General features: G+C 35.6%; 1 protein-coding gene across 1 annotated transcript in view; it reads right to left on the bottom strand.

Moving 5' to 3' along the window:
- The window catches only part of slc9a1a (solute carrier family 9 member A1a), an 87662-nt gene that overhangs the window by 44203 nt on the left and 22964 nt on the right, over positions 1-20495 (bottom strand). Inside the window, exon 2 of the mRNA XM_028819945.2 lies at positions 2288-2748. Within this exon, the coding sequence (XP_028675778.1) occupies positions 2288-2748 (461 nt within the window). The remainder of the gene's footprint in view (positions 1-2287; positions 2749-20495) is intronic.

The following is a 20495-nucleotide window of genomic DNA, read 5'->3' as shown; positions in this document are numbered from 1 at the left end:
TGATATTCCTGCTCTCTGAAAATGTAGAATGCTAAAATAATTTTTCATGATGAAATGCATTAAAACAGGTATTAAACATGCACGGTAGTGTGGCGGTAGTGCTGCTCCCTCGCAGTAAGGGGTCCCCAGGTGTACGTTCAGTGTAGAGAACTTTATGGCAGGTGTGACGAGGTTCCAAAAGACTGGATGTATAAATGGGTATTGCACAGGTTTAACTTAAATATTGTGTACATGTTGGGTTTCTGATCTGGTGGTCGAAGACACGAACACAGAATTCAATGAATGTTCTTCTGAGTGGGCTTTCTTTATTGCATGCGTGCTGTCTCTTTCTGACGTATTAAACCCCCGTTTCTATCCTTCCTTTTTCTTTCTCCACATAACCAATCGCCACACGATAAACATCCTTGTGAAATTAAAACTAGTTATAAACTTAGACCACGGAGTGTTCAGAACTTTTAAAAAACAAATCTTTGTTATACATGTTTAATTATGCCGTCCATTCTGGGTTGCGCCCATCCCAGCAAGCATTGTGTGCAAGGCAGGAGGAAATCCTAAACGTGGCGCCAACACATAGCAGGGTGAATACGAGTAATACATACACTAGCAGGGTTAATATAGCATAACAAAACCAGCCATCCTACACGACTTTGAAAGGAAACTGAATCACGCCGAGTACACCCACCAGAAAAACATGCAAATTCAAAGCAAGGAACACCCAGGACCCCATTACTGCAAGGTAGCAGTGCAACCTCCACACCACCGTGTCCCCACATGATTAATACATGCTTTAATGCATTTCATCATGAAAATTATATCAAGTATTTATCTTAGCATTCTAAATGTTCAGGGAGCAGGAATATCATGAAATTAATGTATTCTGTGTACTGCCTGCACCTCCTCTTAGTGCAAGAGGAAGTCAGTTTAACATGGCTCAGGGAACATAACACAAAGCATTTAATGTGCTACATAACTTATGACGGGGTTTGAGAAAATCTAGTAAATTAAATATTCACTTTAAGATTAAGTTTAGTTTACGATATTCTACTTTAATAACAAATTACGAGAATAAAGTCAACATGTCGACTTTAATCTCGACAAACAGCGAGAATAAAGTAGAAATGTCGACTTTATTCTCATCATAAGCGTAGAGATTAAAGTGGAATGTCGAGAATAAAGTCAACATGTCGTCACACTATTACACAGTACCCAGGTACATTACACAGTATTGAAAAAAATACAACTTGGCTTGCAGTATTACCCAATAGTATAGAAACAGTATTCACACATTTGAACATAATGGTCCACATCTGACATTTTAAATCCAAAGTATCTCCAGACAACAGACGTGACTCCTTTTTCCAGCAAAAGTTCTTCTGTGTCATCATGTTCAACTTTATCGTCTGCTACAGCTTCAGTTTCAGAATGTTCTCTGTCCATTTTCACCACGCAATACCTCTACTAACGCATGTACTCGGGTGTATGCTTGTTTAGCGGTGTAACAGTAAAAAACAGCCCCCACACAACACCTCTGTGGCATGTGTTTAGCGGTGTAACAGTGAAAAAGGTCCCCCTTAAATAGTTTCCCGCTGCACCACGTTCCGAATGTTGTTTAGGCAATTTAAACCAGTGTTGCGGTATAACAAAAATAAAAAACGGTTTTCGGTATGAACCGGTATACCGCCCAGCACTATGCATAGGTTTGAAATTTGACATTTTTAACTTTCTGGGAACGGCTCTTAGAGTACTAGAAACACTGGTATCACTGGAATCAAGTATTACAAACAACATATTCATGATCAGCACCCATGATATAGCACAAAACAACACTCCACATGCCTATACTTTTGATCCTCACTTCATTCACAGAATACAGTCCAAAAGTGGCCTAAAAATGTTTTTTTGGGTCTTGTGGGCCAAAAATCAGTGGCAGCCCCGAAAAGCTTGATGTTTTGCTTAACCAGACATCAAGACGAGTCAAATGGTTTATCATGTCAATGTTTTCTCGTACCGTTGAATTGGGAAGAACTGGACAAAAAAAATAAAAAAATTAAGTGATTTCAAAGTGTTCACAAATAATTTTTATGAACACAATATATGTGATCAAAGTTTGTTTTAGGTATTTAAAAAACAAAACTAGTTTAAAAAGTTCAAATAATGAAAATCACTGATGACAGTCTTTTTTTTTTTTGCACATCCTAGAAAATACTAATTCTTAGAAACACGTTGGTGCAATAATGGCTCAGATATAAAGGAAAAAATATATTAGGTAAAAACAGTAAAAACTCACCACAGTGACGGCATCATTGAGAAGGGATTCCCCAAACACTAGAATGTGAAGTAACTCATTGATGTGGATCTCTTCAAACACTGCCAGAACAGCAACTGGGTCAACAGCAGAGATAATTGCCCCAAACAGCAAGTTTGGCAACAGACCAATTTTCTCCAAGTCCTTTCCACCGATTTGACAAACACCATACAGCAATCCACCAATAAAGAAAGAATTCCATAGTGTTCCAATGACAGCAAAAACCAAAATGGTACCAATGTTTTCTGAAAAGGGACGGATGGGTAAGAAATAACCAGCATCCAGGATGATTGGTGGCAGAAGATAAAGAAAGAAAATCTGGGAATGCAGAACGGGTGATTTCTCTCCTACAATTTTGATCAAGCCACCCACTAGCAAACCAACCACAATCAACAGACAGCTTTCAGGCACAAAGCTGGACAGGCGTGGAATCAAATGAAAACCTGGAAAAAGGAAAAAAAAATACATGTATGAAAAAGTCAGTTAAATTTTGCCCTCTACAAAAAAGTAATAATTCAAACAGTAACAAAAAATCTGAAGAAAAAAAAAAAAATTATGCCCATGATTCTGTATTAACTCAAATTTATTGTAACCTACACTATAATTTAAAATGTTAATAATAAGAATTCTTAATATGAAACATGCAAATATAAAGGCTTGATTTGTCAAATATTTAACAAAACAAGTTATTAGTAAAAGACTAATTTTATAACAAAAATAGACATTTCAAACCTGCATTTTAGAAATTCATCAATGACAGTAAAGATTTAGCATTAGTTGTCATATTAACATTAACTACCTAATTTATTCATAAATCAAAATACTTTTTACTGCAGCCTCTATTGTAATCCATGTAGGAATAACAAAAAATAAATTAAAGGCTCACCAGAATTGATATTTGATATTTTTTTTTCACTTTGACAGGTGTCTTTCAGAGAACAACCATCAGTCACATTATTATACTCAACATTTTTTAAACTGCTTATTACACAAAAGGGATATGATGTAAGGCACTATGATCTCTGTTTTATATGTTTTTCCTCAAAATCTGTTCTCTTCAATTTATTTTTTTATCTGATTTTTAAGCAATTTTATTCTAAGGATGTGTAATCATCTAAATAACAAACAATAGTGCCAAATCACTTTGCATTATTTTTAGCTATGACGTTGCTTTCTTTTTGCCAAAGTTACACAAATTCATATACATATATTCAGTAAAAGCAAGAGGCATAAATAAACTTCATAAATAAAATAATTAAAGTTCATGGCATAACTAAATTATAACAAGTATATAACTATGAAAATAAATGTAACTATAAATAAAAGTGCAATTTGCAACTTAAAAATTCATGTGAATTGACTAAACTAAAAGTCCTTACATTCTACTGCCCTTAATCAGTGCAATCTGCTTCAACCTGAAGCATTTCTTTGGCTTTTCTACATCCTAAACACACACTCCCAGTGAATGATTGTAATGGTCTTGGTCTTCAGTTCAAGAAGTAACACTCTCTTTTGAAAAGAATGTCTTATTTGCTGAAGTTCCTCTCATCACGGTCAACTTAACTGACTGGGAGGTACATGCAGAGCAATGCTATTTCTGCTATGTTTTATCAATACCACTGTCTTGCACTCTTCAATACACAATAAGTTCCACAAGAGGAGAGAGACCCTTGTTTAAGGCACAAAAGCCATTGTCCTGATTCATTAACATAAAATAAAATCAATGGAATATTATTGGGTCCTGAAATTTGCAGTCATTAATATGTTCCTTTGTTTTTCCATTATTAAACAAATAATGCTAGTTGCTTTCACAGTTTCCCCAGTTGGTCTCATGCAACCAGGTATTCAATATGCCTTTATTAACAAGCAAGTCCTGGATACACTACACGCCATTATTTATGCATAAGTGCACAAAGACACAGAAGCATGACAGGGTTTCTGTGAAGAACAGCTTTTGCCAAAAAAAAAGCAAAACACATGAACTTATTATCTGTACAATACAAGGCCAGATTACTCATTCATAAATTTCGTAATCCTCCCTAAATCACAAAACACCATGTAGTTCTGTGTCCATCCATCCATCCATCCATTATCCAACCCGCTTAATCCTAACACAGGGTCATGGGGGTCTGCAAGAGCCAATCCCAGCCAACACAGGGTACAAGGCAGAAATAAATGCCCAAGCAGGGCGCCAACCCACCGCAGGTAGTTCTGTGTTTATATCTGAAATCTGTGTTTCTGTGACAATTCTGTGAATCCATCCAGACCCTCAGCATTGTGGAAATCAGAACCCAAACCCAATGGTCTCGATTTAAGGTGCTTTGAACAGAATGTTGAAATCTCTGCAGAGCGTCTTTGACATCAAGTCATTTACCAACATAAACCCAAGTATACAAAAAATGTGTGAGGCACTGCACAGCAGGTTTGTAAACTTACCATTACACATACAGTATTTCAAATCATAACCTGTTTCATACTGAAGTATGCAACTTGCCTTCTCTTTGTGCACTGATGCCACTTGCCTTGAAAAAGGAAAAGTACATATTTGCTGATAAACAAAGTTCTTCCAACAAAGGACTTAGTAAATCCCATTGCCTGATGCACAGAACACATGTTATTTGGCATATGCTGGTCATTTTCTAAATACAGTAGATTTATTTTAAGGAACACTTTGGCATTTCTGTGTCCGATTGCGATCATGAGAATATAAACCAAGTCCCCCAAATTTCCGCTGTTAATGAAAAACATTGCATTTAATTTCCAGTGTATTTGCCTCTAGGAATTTGAAAGCACCAGCACAGTTTACAGCACCCTCAGAAAGTATTCACCTCCTTGGAAATTTTCACATTTTACTGTTATACAACAATGAATCCCAGTAGATTTAATGTGGCTTTTTGACTCTGATCAGCAGTCTGATAGCCTGATGTTTTAAAGAATTCTTTGATTAAGGAACTAGATGTTTGTCTCTGTAACAAAGGCAAACTTTATACAGTGCATCCGTAAAGTATTCACAGCGCATCACTTTTTCCACATTTTGTTATGTTACAGCCTTATTCCAAAATTGATTAAATTCATTTTTTTCCTCATAATTCTACACACAACACCCCATCATAATGACAACGTGAAAAATGTTTACTTGAGATTTTTGCAAATTTATTAAAAATAAAAAAACTGAGAAAGCACATGTACATAAGTATTCACAGCCTTTGCCATGAAGCTCAAAATTGAGCTCAGGTGCATCCTGTTTCCCCTGATCATCCTTGAGATGTTTCTGCAGCTTCATTGGAGTCCACCTGTGGTAAATTCAGTTGATGATGATTGGACATGATTTGGAAAGGCACACACCTGTCTATATAAGGTCCCACAGTTGACAGTTCATGTCTGAGCACAAACCAAGCATGAAGTCAAAGGAATTGTCTGTAGACCTCCGAGACAGGATTGTCTCGAGGCACAAATCTGGGGAAGGTTACAGAAAAATTTCTGCTGCTTTGAAGGTCCCAATGAGCACAGTGGCCTCCATCATCTGTAGTCACTCCGTAGTCACTCCGTCAGAGCTCCAGAGGTCCTCTGTGGAGAGAGGAGAACCTTCCAGAAGGACAACCATCTCTGCAGCAATCCACCAATCAGGCCTGTATAGTAGAGTGGCCAGATGGAAGCCACTCCTTAGTAAAAGGCACATGGCAGTCCGCCTGGAGTTTGCCAAAAGGCACCTGAAGGACTCTCAGACCATGAGAAGGAAAATTCTCTGGTCTGATGAGGCAAAGATTGAACTCTTTGGTGTGAATGCCAGGCGTCACGTTTGGAGGAAACCTGGCACCATCCCTACAGTGAAGCATGGTGGTGGCAGCATCATGCTGTGGGGATGTTTTTCAGCAGCAGGGACTGGGAGACTAGTCAGGATAAAGGGAAAGATGACTGCAGCAATGTACAGAGACATCCTGGATGAAAACCTGCTCCAGAGCGCTCTTGACCTCCGACTGGGGCAACGGTTCATCTTTCAGCAGGACAATGACCATAAGCACACAGCCAAGATATCAAAGGAGTGGCTTCAGGACAACTCTGTGAATGTCCTTGAGTGGCCCAGCCAGAGCCCAGACTTGAATCCGATTGAACATCTCTGGAGAGATCTTAAAATGGCTGTGCACCGACGCTTCCCATCCAACCTGATGGAGCTTGAGGTGCGCTGCAAAGAGGAATGGGCGAAACTGGCCAAGGATAGGTGTGCCAAGCTTGTGGCATCATATTCAAAAAGACTTGAGGCTGGAATTGCTGCCAAAGGTGCATCAACAAAGTTTTGAGCAAAGGCTGTGAATACTTATGTACATGTGACTTCTCAGTTTTTTTATTTTTAATAAATTTGAAAAAAAAAACAAGTAGTAAACTTTTTTCACGTTGTCATTATGGGGTGTTGTGTGTAGAATTCTGAGGAAAAAAATGAATTTAATCCATTTTGGAATAAGGCTGTAACATAACAAAATGTGGAAAAAGTGATGCGCTGGGAATACTTTCCAGATGCACTGTACATTCTATGTTTAGCTACTTATATGAGGATATTCAGTGACATACAGTATTTATACTTGGTGAGACACCAATCTATATAAAGCTTGGAGACCTCTTGTTAAAAAACACCAGAAGGTCTTACAGGTGTGTACCAAAACAAGACCTTGGTTTGCTTCAAAATATTTTAAAACATATATATTCCTTTTAATTATTTAATAGCAAAGTATTTAAAGTGAAAAATACAAATTATTTTCAAATGAATGCATTTACTGATTACATATTTAAAACTACAGTACACATACAAACCATAAAAAAAAATTGAAAGCAAAAAAAAAAAAAAAATCTCAAATTTTGTGAGGCCCTAAGCTGTCTGTTGTTCAGTTTATGCCAATATATGGCACAGAGGATAAGTGAAATGTAACTTAGCTCATCTCCAGACACAATGGGGCCACACATGTCATCCTCAATATTCAACTTTGTACTCTTCTGTTCACAAATATTTTACAGCATACATGACAATCATCCAAATATCCAAATTTTGCCAGTCAAGAGGTGAGCCAACTGAGAAGTGGTATCTGTTTTCTATTTTCCAAGGGTGCTGTTTTTGCACAGTATCTTCCAGCTCACATAGTACTGAAAAATAACCTTAGTCAAGGTTAGACCTATGCCTTTCTTGCATAGTACTATGTTTGGCCAGATGGCCAACTCTACGAAGAGTTCTGTTGGTCCCAAACCTTTTTCCATTTCACTATTATTGAGATGACTGTGCTCCTGGAAAAACCTAAAGCTTTAGAAATGGTTTTAAACCCTTGCCCTGATGTATGTCTCACCACAATTTGATCTCTAAAGGTCTACAGGGAGTACCTTGAACTTCATGGCTTGGTCCTGAAATGTAGATGGTGAAATGGGGAACGTTATATACAGTACTCAGGTACATGTGTGCCTTTTATTATGATGTCCAGTCAACTGAATTTGTCACCAGTGGACTCCAATCAAGTTTTAGACACATGAAGGATAATGACAGGAAACAGGATGCACATACTGTGGTGGGTTGGCACCCTGCCCGGGATTGGTTCCTGCCTTGTGCCCTGTGTTGGCTGGGATTGGCTCCAGCAGACCCCCGTGACCCTGTGTTTGGATTCAGCGGGTTGGAAAATGGATGGATGGAAGGATGCACATAAGTAAAATTTGGAGTGCCACAGCAAGGGTCTGAATACTTTTAAGAAAGGGAGACTCCAGTTTTTGATTTTTAACAAATCAGCACTCTTTTGTAAAAATATTTTTACTTTATCATTATGGGTTATAGACTGTATACTGATGGGCAAAAATGGCAAATTATACATTTAAAATTTAATCTTTAATACATAAAGTATACAGTAAGTAAAAAGTATGTGAAAAGAAAAGAATGTATGTAGTATATTTAAAAGTATGCATGTAAAAAAATGAAAAACGTATGTATATATGTAAAAGTATGTACTGTATGTAAATATAAAGTATACATAAAGTATATAGAAAGTGAAGGGGTCCAGATACTTTCTGAATCCACAGTATATGTGTTAAATAAGAATTTAAAGCTAGTCTCCCAGATGATCAATTAAATAAAAATGGCTAAACCTAATCTATAAAGTCAAATACATCCAGAGATAAAAGTTATATATTATGTCACTAATTCAGATTGATATAAGGTATGTAACACCTCAAATAAGATCACACTGCTTTGTTGCATTTAAAACAGTTTTTGTATATTATTAATAATTATTCTCAATAACCAATGTGTTTAACCCCGACTAGTCAAGACTTTAATACTATATTGGATTAGTTTATTAGTGGGTAGATAAGTGGGCTTCTCTTACAAGCAATATAAGATTTTGAAGAACACAAAATGATTTGTTTTTATCTTGTTTGAGTGGGTATGTGGGAGAAATACAGATGATAGGATGAGAAGTCTTGATTGCTTGTTTCTTTCCTTTTTTAATACAAGTACTATATGACTCTTATTAGCAACCTGTCAAAATAGGATTAGACAAGAGAGTCTGTAATTTATGAGACAGCAACAAGAAGCATTTAATCATAATGATGTATACAGCACTGCAAAAGGCATCATCGCTAACACATTCAAAACTTATATAAATAGTAAGATGTCACTCTGGAACCTACAGAATATTTCATAAAAGACATTACATTCTAAATGAATGTTGTTGAATAAGAAATCTCTTAATTCCTGTTAATACTACAGTTATTATGGTGATCTAATTCTTCTGAAAGCAAGAGGGCAAACTTTTGCGTATTATCTTAAAAACTACCCAAACCATTTACACTAGCTGATCTATACTGTTTAATGACAATCTTGAATCTCTTCTTTTAATGTGTCTAATGAAAATCTGTTTCGATTTTAGATTGAAACAAAGAGCCAATATCTATTTGAAAATTATAACAACAGGAGTTTAATAAACTACAGATGCAAGATGTCGAATTGTAAAAGGAATTTTCAGAGCTGTCTGGAAAAAAACACGTAAGGTTTATTATAATAAATTGTCATGAGTTTCAGTGAAGAATACTGTACAGGAATGGCACCTGGAATATTTAGGAATCCTGAAATGTTTAATTCACTAAAGATTGAAAATACCACTACTTTTTCAAGAAAAAAAGTTTTTTGTTATTGTAATTTTACAACCCCAATTCCAATGAAGTTGGGACGTTGTGTAAAACGTAAATAAAAACAGAATACAATGATTTGCAAATCCTTTTCAACCTATATTCAATTGAATACACTACGAAGACAAGATATCGAATGTTCAAACTAATAAACTTTTATTGTTGTTTTGCAAATCTTCACTCATTTTGAATTTGATGCCTGCAACACGTAAAAAAAGCTGGGACAGGGGCAGCAAAAGACTGGAAAAGTTGAGGAATGTTCAAAAAACACCTGTTTTGAACATTCCACAGGTGAAAAGGTTAATTGGAAACAGGTGTTTGTCATGATTGGGTATAAAAGGAGCATCCCCAAAACGCTCAGTCGTTCACAAGCAAGGATGGGGCGAGGTTCACCACTTTGTGAACAACTGTGTGGGCAAATAGTCCAGCAGTTTAAGAACAACGTTTCTCAACATACAATTGCAAGGAATCTAGGGATTTCATCATCTACTGTTCATAATATCATCAAAAGATTCAGAGAATCTGGAGAAATCTCTGCACATAAGCGGCAAGGCCGAATACCAACAACTGGATGCCCGTGACCTTCGATCCCTCAGGCGGCACTGCATTAAAAACCGACATCATTCTGTAAAGGATATTACCACGTGGGCTCAGGAATACTTCAGAAAACCATGGTCAGTTAACACAGTTCGTCGCTACATCTACAAGCGCAAGTTAAAACTCTACCATGCAAAGCGAAAGCCATATATCAACAACACCCAGAAATGCCGCCGGCTTGTCTGGGCCCGAGCTCATCTGAGGTGGACTGACGCAAAGTGGAAAAGTGTGCTGTGGTCTGACGAGTCCACATTTCAAATTGTTTTTGGAAATCATGGATGTCGTGTCCTCCGGGCTAAAGAGGAAAAGGACCATCCGGATTGTTATCGGCACAAAGTTCAAAAGCCAGCATCTGTGATGGTATGGGGGTGTGTTAGTGCCCATGGCATGGGTAACTTGCACATCTGTGAAAGCACCATTAATGCTGAAAGGTTCATACGGGTTTTGGAGCAACATATGCTGCAATCCAAGCAACATCTTTTTCAGGGACGTCCCTGCTTATTTCAGCAGGACAATGCGAAGCCACATTCTGCATGTGTTACAACAGCGTGGCTTCGTAGTAAAAGAGTGCGGGTACTAGACTGGCCTGCCTGCAGTCCAGACCTGTCTCCAATTGAAAATGTGTGGTGCATTATGAAGCGCAAAATACGACAACAGAGACCCTGGACTGTTGAGCAACTGAAGTTGTACATCAAGCGAGAATGGGAAAGAATTCCACCTACACAGCTTCAACAATTAGTGTCCTCAGTTCCCAAACGCTTATTGAGTGTTGTTAAAAGGAAAGGTGATATAACACAGTGGTAAACATGCCCCTGTCCCAGCTTTTTTGGAAAGTGTTGCAGGCATCAAATTCAAAATGAGTGAAGATTTGCAAAACAACAATAAAGTTTATCAGTTTGAACATTCGATATCTTGTCTTTGTAGTGTATTCAATTGAATATAGGTTGAAAAGGATTTGCAAATCATTGTATTCTGTTTTTATTTACGTTTTACACAACGTCCCAACTTCATTGGAATTGGGGTTGTATACCATTATGTAATTAGATAGGAAATAACATGATTTGTGCATGTTTTGAGAATGCGATGTTAGGATACAATTATGTTAAAAAATTGAAGCATTGTACATCTGAATGAGGGAGCTACAGCTGTCCATCCAATGATATATATATTTTCTAACCAGCTTAAACAATGCAGGGTTGCAGGAACCTATCATGATTGCATTTGCTGCAAACCAGGAACCAATAGACATACAAATACATACCGTGTATACTCGTGAATAAGTTGGGTCTTGAAACCCGAAAAATCAATCATAAAATCATTGATTTGAAAGCATGCCTGATAACAGAAAGCACATTTATTTAACTATCTTAAGGTTAAAAAGACAAAGCTATGTTTTACAAAAAAAGGAACAGTTGAAATTCAGGGGAAAAGTCAACATATTAAAAAAAATGCCTTCCTCAGGGCAGGAAATTTTTTGTAAGATTTTTTAAGAGCACTATAAAGATCCTCATGTATAAATGGTTTCATAAAATGGAGGAAGTCACAATTATAAGATTAAAAAATCTGCACACTACTGTGAAATTATGTCAAAATTAACAACTACTATTCTCAAACATAATTAACACAAATATACAGTTTGTTCCCACAAGGCCTTACACATTAAACCAAAGATACATTGCATTAATATACTGCATAGCCATCAATCTTCTAGATTTCCCAAAATACAGTATATACTTCGCAGCAAATGGAAATAAATGAAATCCACAATACTTTATCCCCATAAATTACAAAGATGTATATGTGTACACAGTTTCATTAAGTGTAATAAGCTTATATTTTTATAGTAAAGGCAGTAGTGTGTTATACCATATTAGTCATTATTGATGCAATGAGAAGTGAAACAAAATGAAACCTTTTATTGGCTAACTGAACAGACTGCCATATGCCAGCTTTCGAGGCAGCTAAGGTCCCTTCCTTTGGCAAGATGTAATTAAATCTTGCATGTTGTAATCTGTTTAGTTAGGCAACAGAAGGTGCCATTTTGCTTGACTTCTCATTACAGTAAAGATATGCAGGCAAGTATTAATTTGAATATTATGATTAAGCCTTTTAGCATTAATAACTTTCAACTTTTGAAAAATGTGCAACACTAAAATTTGGAAATCATTTTGCTGTGCACAGTATCAAGAAAAATTATACTACTGCATTGACATGTTGATGAAGATGAAAACAAATTCACTACAGGTTTATCCCCTCATGCATTGAGGGGGAAAAAAACTGTTTCACACCTACAAAGCTTATTCATTCATTATTCAATACACATCAAAACTATCAATTTGCACAGCTTCTCTACATATATACTCAGTAGTGACTGGAAATATTCTGTGACAAGAAGTAAATGTTATTATCAGTAATACTTCTATCATCAAAAAATTGCAAAGATGCTCCTGTGTAGGTGGCTTTACTAAATTCAATACATGTAGTAGTACAGTATATACAAGAAATATTTGGGTATGAAAAGTCCTACCTGGCACACGGCCCTATCTTTTGGTGAAAGAAAAATAATATAACAACATACACCCAATTAAAAATGCTAGTTTGCATCACTTGAAAAACGAGTTGCTTGTGAAAACAGTTCTTAAAGAGGAGGAAACTCGATCAGCAGGTACCTCCAAAGGGAAGTAAAAAGAAAGCTTAAAGCTTGATAATTAGCCCTTTAGTTGTTAAGACTGGTTACTAAGCAAGAACTGTCTGGTAAATGAAAAAGTACTTGTGTTTTTAAATGCAAAACTAACCAAACCAAAAGAACTATTTTCCTAGACAATTTCTTTATTTGGACTCCTGCAATCCATCATAATTTTCAAATAAAAAAAATTTATAAGTTTTCAATGTGCAAGCATTAGTTTTCATTATACTTAAGGTATGATTGGTGCTGGGTGATAATGCTGAATCCATTCTTTTTTCTTTTTTTTTTTTGTTCTTTATTTCGCCTTATACAATTTCTTGTATTAGGAATTTGTTAGTTTTCGCATACCCCTTGGGGTCCGAGCGCAGGGTCATCCATTGTACAGCGCCCCTGGAGCAACTGAAGGTTAAGGGCCTTGCTCAAGGGCCCAGCAGAGTAGGATCTATTTTGGCAGTGATGGGGATTCGAACAGCATAAAGCATTACTATATGTATAATATTATGTGATATTTATTATAAAAATCACATTATACAGTCAGGTGCAAATGTTTGTGAACACACAGCTGATATTTGCTTTTTGTAATATAATGACATATAATGTCAACTTCATCTTGGCTATTATGGGCTAGTTTGATTTATATTATACTGTTCTGATTAATTACTGTTAGAAATGCTATATTGTTTACCAACCAATTAATTACATTTTTTACTAAAACAAACAGGTAGACTGTAATGTATGTTATTTTGTGTATGTATATGACTATTACTACTGTACAATTAATTTCGTTAGTACATTGTTGCAAGATGTATTTTAATTTATTTGTGTACTACATGTGCACTGTAGTACTAATAACAGCTTTAACACTAGAATAACTAAAGCCTACGAAAAAACTTGTAAAAAAAAATGTGTTTTTTTGTAGGCTTTGGTAAATCTAGTGTTAAAAAATGGATGAGTTTATTTTTTGTTCAAATTTTTTTCTGATTAAAGTAGTTTTTAATGGGAAATTAATCATTGGAAGTTCGTATGCAGGGTGCTGCTCTTAAGAATGAAGGATATTCCTACCAACAAATTGCTGTATCCCATCTCTCTTGGAGTGAAGCATACAACCCTGAAATGGATTCAGGATATAGGGTCCTTTGCTTCCAGAACCAGAAGTGGTCGCACACATGTATCCACAACCAGTGAGGATCAGAAAATTGTAATGATCACTACATCAACAAGTCAGTGCAAGCCGGTTGCGATCACGCTTACCAGATCAACTTAAAACATTCACCAAGTGGATAATTCATTGCAGACTGTTTGATTCAAGATTACAATCATGCCAAAATTGTTTATTCCTTCACCCCATCTAGCTAACATTATTTACAAAGATTATACAAATTTTAAAAATTACATATTATTTCCAACTATTATTACTACCAATATTCTATTAAATGTATCAAATAAAACAATCCCTTATTAATAATAATTAATTTGATAAAAAAGGCCCCTGAACTTTGTGCAACTTATTACATTAAAAAAATCATACCATGACCACAATAATCTATCCATTTCTTATGTATCAAGTTGTGTATTCATTTTATATTATTGCCTCAAAACATACAAACATCTTTTGATTTACTTTTAATTTTCAATTGCCTGCTTCTGTACTCTGCAATTTAAACAGATTACATTAACAGTACCCCTTAACAAACCTTATCCATCCTGCATTGCTCTTTATTGGTTTCAAATGTCTGACTTGCTCATGCACAATTATAGTGCCTATAAATAGTATTCGTAATCTTGGAAATTTTTAAATTTTATTTAAATACAACATTGAATCACAGTGGATTTGATTTGGCTTGTTTAGCACTGATTAGCACAAAAAAAAGACTCTTTAATGTCAAAAATGAAAAAAGGTCTCTGCAAAGTGGTCTAAATTAGTTCCAAATGGGATTATAATTAATGCGATTCAAAGTTGTATACTGTAATAATAAAATGTAAAAACTTCAAAAGGGGAGAATATATTTTATAGGCATTGTACTTAGTTGGAAGTTTAAAATTCCAGACATAATGAAAAAGGGCAATTAATATTGTATCATCCTAATATTAGCTTCATACTTATGAACATCAAATAGTAAGGCTGGGCGGTATGACCAAAATTCTATATCACGGTATTTTTCAAAATTATACCAGTTTCATGGTATTCAACGGTATTTTTTTCCCCATGCATCAGTGGATGTTAACCACATTTTCCACTGCAATTACTGCAGTGGACTGGATAAGAATAACCTATTCCACTGTCATGAGAACTGTACATTGTATAAGAAAACATTTTAATGTGCACACAAGTATTAATACAGGTTTACATGGCCCCATAAAGTGATAGTTTTCAAGGGGGTAGCACTAATGAAGAGAAGGAATCACAATGTATTACAGTTGCAGTCAAAACATAGAACCATTTTATTGAACAAATTTTGCAAATATATTTTCAACAATCCAAAGAGGCATTTAGACTTAGTAAAATATTCAGAGGTGCTTGTCAAAAGTTGTATTGCAGTGAACATGTCTTAGAAAAGGAATAAATAGTAAATACTTTTTGCAAACCAACTACACTTTTTGTTAATGTTAATCTCTGTCCACTGACACGTTAGCTATATGGATTGTAATGGCGTTGGTTATTTCGACCCACAGCTGGCTTTTTTTGTCGTAAGCAGTCCTCTAGCAAATGCGTCTACAAGTGACGTCTGACTCGAGTGTCCTCTAGATTTTTCAGTTTTACTTGAGGACGTGGAGGGTGCCAATCTTAGTTCCACACATTCATGGTACTCCAAAGCATGTTTGCGGCTAAGATGGTACAGCAAATTGCTCACGTTGCCGCCTCTGGCGACAACTTTAGCTCAACACCATTTGCAGTAAATAGTTGTTTGGTCCACATCCAACCTTTTAAAACCAAAATCTCCAGGCAACAGATGCGACTCCTTTTTTTGGCAAAAGTTCTTCTGTGTCATCATGTTCAACTTTATCCTCTGCTACATCTTCAGTTTCAGAATGTTCTCCATCCATTTTCACCGCTCAATACCTCCACTAATGCATGTACTCTGTTGCATGCGTTTTTAGCGGTGTAGCAGTGAAAAAAGTTCCAGTTTCCCGCTGTGCCATGTTCCAAACATTGTTTAGGCTATTTAAACCAGTATTGCGGTATAAGAAAAATCCATATCATAACAAAAATTGAAAACGTTTTTCGGTATGAACCGGTATACCTCCCAGCACTAATCAATAGCATTTTACATATTTCTTTGTTCTTCTAAGTACTTATAATTATAACGGTGTTATTCCCTGCTCAAAAAATTAAAAGCCTTGAAATACAAGCCTTAATTAATAATAGTTTGTGCGTTATATATATGGTATATATACAGTATATACACACACATTTGAAAAGCTTTCTTATGCAGGTCGTGTTGCAGTATTTACTTAAACACTGTCAACATAATTTAGCCTTAATTGCAGCTTTGCCCCTAAGCAGATTGACTGAATAGTCTCTCAATTTAATTTACTTTTATCCATAGACAATTACAACAGCATCTTTCTAGATTCATCAGTCTACCTAACAACATGTGTTTTGACTCTAAAGAGGAAAGCAGAATCACTCAAAGACAGGCACAGGGACAGCAGAAAGAAGCTGAATTTAAAACAAGGTATTTCCCAGCCACTTAGTTTTTATTTGGGTAATCTGGATTTCATCCATTGTTGTCTAGTTTTCACTGTAAAATTTTAAGACAGTGTAAAAGCTCTGTCACATTATACCCAATTTGCAGTACCTCGCTTAAGTATTTTTAACCTCTTTTCCAACTCTATATTTTGTGTAAACACTATGCTATCCTCATAATGAAAAATTACCGTTATCAGTGATTAGAATATTAAAAGTTGAATAGCAAAAAAACCTATACCTTTAAATTTGGTCATTTTTTTTTACTAAGGCTATGTCATGAAAATATCTAGATTTGGTCTTAGCCAGTTAAAGTCATAATCCCACCCCAATAAGTTCAAACGTTCTTAGCTTAAATTTCCTATACTGATCCAACAAATGTGCAATTTCCGCTCCATGGGTTACTCTATGACCAAATCAGCATGCCAAGTTTCGTTAAAATCTATGATGATGAGGTCCAAAAGTGTGATTTGACATGGAATTACCAAAAAGTGAAATCCTTAATGAAACCAATCTCTAATAACCATTCCAAATATACATGATTACAGAATGCATTGATCTTTCTAACTGCAGCACCAATGACTTATTTTTTTTCCTTCAACAATTCATTGTTGTTGTAGTTATTACTGTATACATATTCAATGCATTTTTTCTGCATTTCTACAGATGCTACATCACAAATGTTAACACTGCAGCAGAAAATTCCTGTACCTCTACAAGGCACAAAAATGCAAAAAAAAAAACAAAAAACACACATTTCAAAATGTTACTGTATTGATTTTTCCAGCCTTTTGTGATTATGAATGTTAATTTTTTGCATTGTTACTGTTATCACCATACAAAAGTATGTTCACAGAAAAACGTTGAACATGTTCTGGAATTAGAAAAATACAGTTAAAGCCTGTGTAATTCTACCAAAAGCTGTCAATTTGTTCAAGCCCTCTGACAGCACTGCAACTTACCAAACACATGAAAGCTTGTTATGTACAAATTTAATCAACAAGGTACCAGTGGAACACGGCCAGATAAAGTCAATTTTATAACAGCCTTAATTCAAATAAGGTCACCAGGAAGACATGGGACAAACCTACATAGTTCTCTGTGCATTCCATAAGGCCTTAACTGTCATCAGATGCAAGGCATACAGTACGGCCTTTGCCATCATTTTCAGATACTATGGATTAAGGCACTCAAGGGTTTAGCAGATGGAAAGGAAAGATGAATTTTCAGGATCTGGTTGCTCCCAAGTGACCACATCAAAGCAGGATAGACACATCACATTGTTCCATTTTAAAGACTGCTTTGCCATTTTTAATGCTGTTTAATCTTCCGGCTGGCACAAAGCCCACATCAGTGAAAGGACAGTGACGGACTGACTCCAATATTGCTGGTCTTAAATCAAGGTGACCTATTACAGGGCCTCTGCTCACACCTCCTAGATATCTGATCCTACAGTCTGAAGGAATAATACTCATGTGTAGGTGCTGGCTACTCTCCTGACCTTAATCTTACCGAGCACCCTTAGGTTGCCCCGTACCACCATATCCAGAGATATCACCCTCTGCCTACCAAAACATTTTCAGACCATTCTATAAGAATGGGATAACATTTCACAACTGCAGATTCAGAGGCTCACTGACAGATGTTAAGCAGTGGTGGCTACAAAAGGCAGTCACACAAGATAGTGAAGGACTGCAAGGCGACTTTTGTTAATGTTCACAGTTGCTATAACCTTTTCCTGTTTTTCTTGTTATATTGTTTTAATATTCTATTTTTTCAGTTATTTCAGCAATGAAGATTAAAATAAATTTCAGTTCAATAATAAGTGCTGTGCTTCCTTTTTCCATAGTATATGCAAGCAATGCTTTTAGTCTGTACTAACTGAAGAGCACTGCACAAAACAAACAAACCAAAAAAAATAAATCTGAATGTAATCTTTGTAAAAGCTCCCTTTGTAAAAGGTCATGGACCTCTATTTAGGCCATCAAAATGTGATGCAAGATGGGCAATTCCAAAAATAATATTCAAAGACGGTTGTTAAAATGTCCAGAATCAAATTGTAATACATCCAAAAAGAAGGATAAAAGCTGAACTCTAATGTAAATTGACATCTACATGCAACTGAAATGAAAACAAATATTTTAAGATGTAATGTCCTTTATACTTGACAGCTACTTGTAATTATATATAAAGTGTGAAATTTTACAAACCAACAGATAAGCAAAAGAAAACAATCATAAACAGGCTTGTGCGTGCATTTTTATGGAGGCTCTGAAATTCTGAAGATGGCCTATGAAACAGAGAAAATGTAGCGGAAGTTGGAAAACAGTATAGCTATAAAACATATGACATATACAAAAGTACTACAATAAACTAAAATGATGAAAGCAGCTTTAACTATATGTCTTGTAACTTGAGAAAATCTGAATAGATTCCTCACATAAATTACTAACAATTCATGTGAAAACAAATGATAAGATTTAGGGCATATTTTCTAAACAAAACATGCTTGCAAAATAAATCTTTATCACTTTATCTTTATCATCCATTTGTTACTGGAAAAACTCATTTTTTTGTATTATCTGTTGTATTATGCAATTTCTAAATATGGCTTTCATAAAAACTTACAAAACCAATTTACTGACATAGGCAGTAAACTGATAAACTGATAGTTTTGCAGTAGTGTGAGAGTCAAGTATCCACCAATGAGTGCATAAGAGTCTAATCCTGAATAAAGTTTATAAAGTTTGAGCATATAGATAAAAAAAACACATGATAGTTCAGTGGTCAGCAGCATTGTTAACTCTATGGTCCAGCATTCTGGGTTTGAAATCTGAATTTAGTCTTTGTTAAGAGTTTGCATGTTGCATGCGACAGTGGCCCCTACAATGGTGATCCTGATCAGGGTAGGTCCAGACAACTTGCAACCTTCAACTTTATTAAGCAGTTTGAAAATGTTCTGCTATGTTATAATACTTTCACTATCAATATGCTTTCTCAATCTCTGAGATATTTTACTTCAAGTATCTTCAGAATGTGAATCTTATATGTATAGATATAGCATGTATGTGTTACAGCTGAGGTAGAATAATAGTACATTAACTGGTGCTACTATCTTGCAAAGCAAAGATACCAAAAGCACAAAAAAATTCAAAGTCCAAATAAAATGCAAATTGTTATCAAAGACAAAACACTAAACACCAAAAATCTAAAAATTAGGAGCAGTTAGGCTTTTGCAAGATCAGAATTCTAGAGTGTAGACTTCAAATTAGGGTCTTTCTTTTATTTCCAGTGCTCTTTGCATAACATGACTGAATCAATGAAGCACGAATTACATACGGCAACAAACTCACAGTAGGAGCTATAGACAAAATATCGAAATTCCAACAAAGGAAGCAGCTAAAGGTGGACTTTAAGCTCATTCCTATGTGTTTGCTGTAATATCTGATAAAGCTGCACAATTAGGCTCCTCTGGTCTAAAGTGTCAATCATGAAAAGCTGTTAAAGAATAAGCTAATACAAACAAAAATGTGACAAATGACACAAAATATTTTTTGAAAGGTGTGGGCTTTAATCAGTATATTGAACGATATGATGGCAACAGTTTCTGGCAAAGGTTTTACTGAATTTGCACAACATTTGACAGACACATTAAGGACACATATTCTAGCAGATGTCGTATGGGATTCAAAGGATCCAACTTATTACTTTGCAGTATGTGAAGTAAATTTGGTGCTGTGGTCAGGACTGAAGTTAGCTCTACGCTTAAGTGGGTAAAATAAAATCTGTAAGCTGTGGTCAGAAGTATATTTTATAGATAGATAGAATCTCAATACTTGAAACGTACCAGGTCTCTCCAATGAGATAACTGGCTCAGAAAATTCCTGTTTACATTGTGGCAGCCATCAAATCTTAACGCAGGCATTCAAATAGTTACCCAAGGAAGGTAACTGTATGCAAGAACCAGACGATTGATACATCACCATGGAAACAAATATGATTAGCAAAATGACTCATTCATTTCCCTGCCCCTTTGCAAATACGAAGTCGTTTTCAAGGCTTGT

The sequence above is a fragment of the Erpetoichthys calabaricus genome, chromosome 14, assembly GCF_900747795.2.
Source record: "Erpetoichthys calabaricus chromosome 14, fErpCal1.3, whole genome shotgun sequence".
Lineage (NCBI taxonomy): Eukaryota > Metazoa > Chordata > Cladistia > Polypteriformes > Polypteridae > Erpetoichthys > Erpetoichthys calabaricus.
This window is presented reverse-complemented; position numbering and strand designations above follow the sequence as displayed.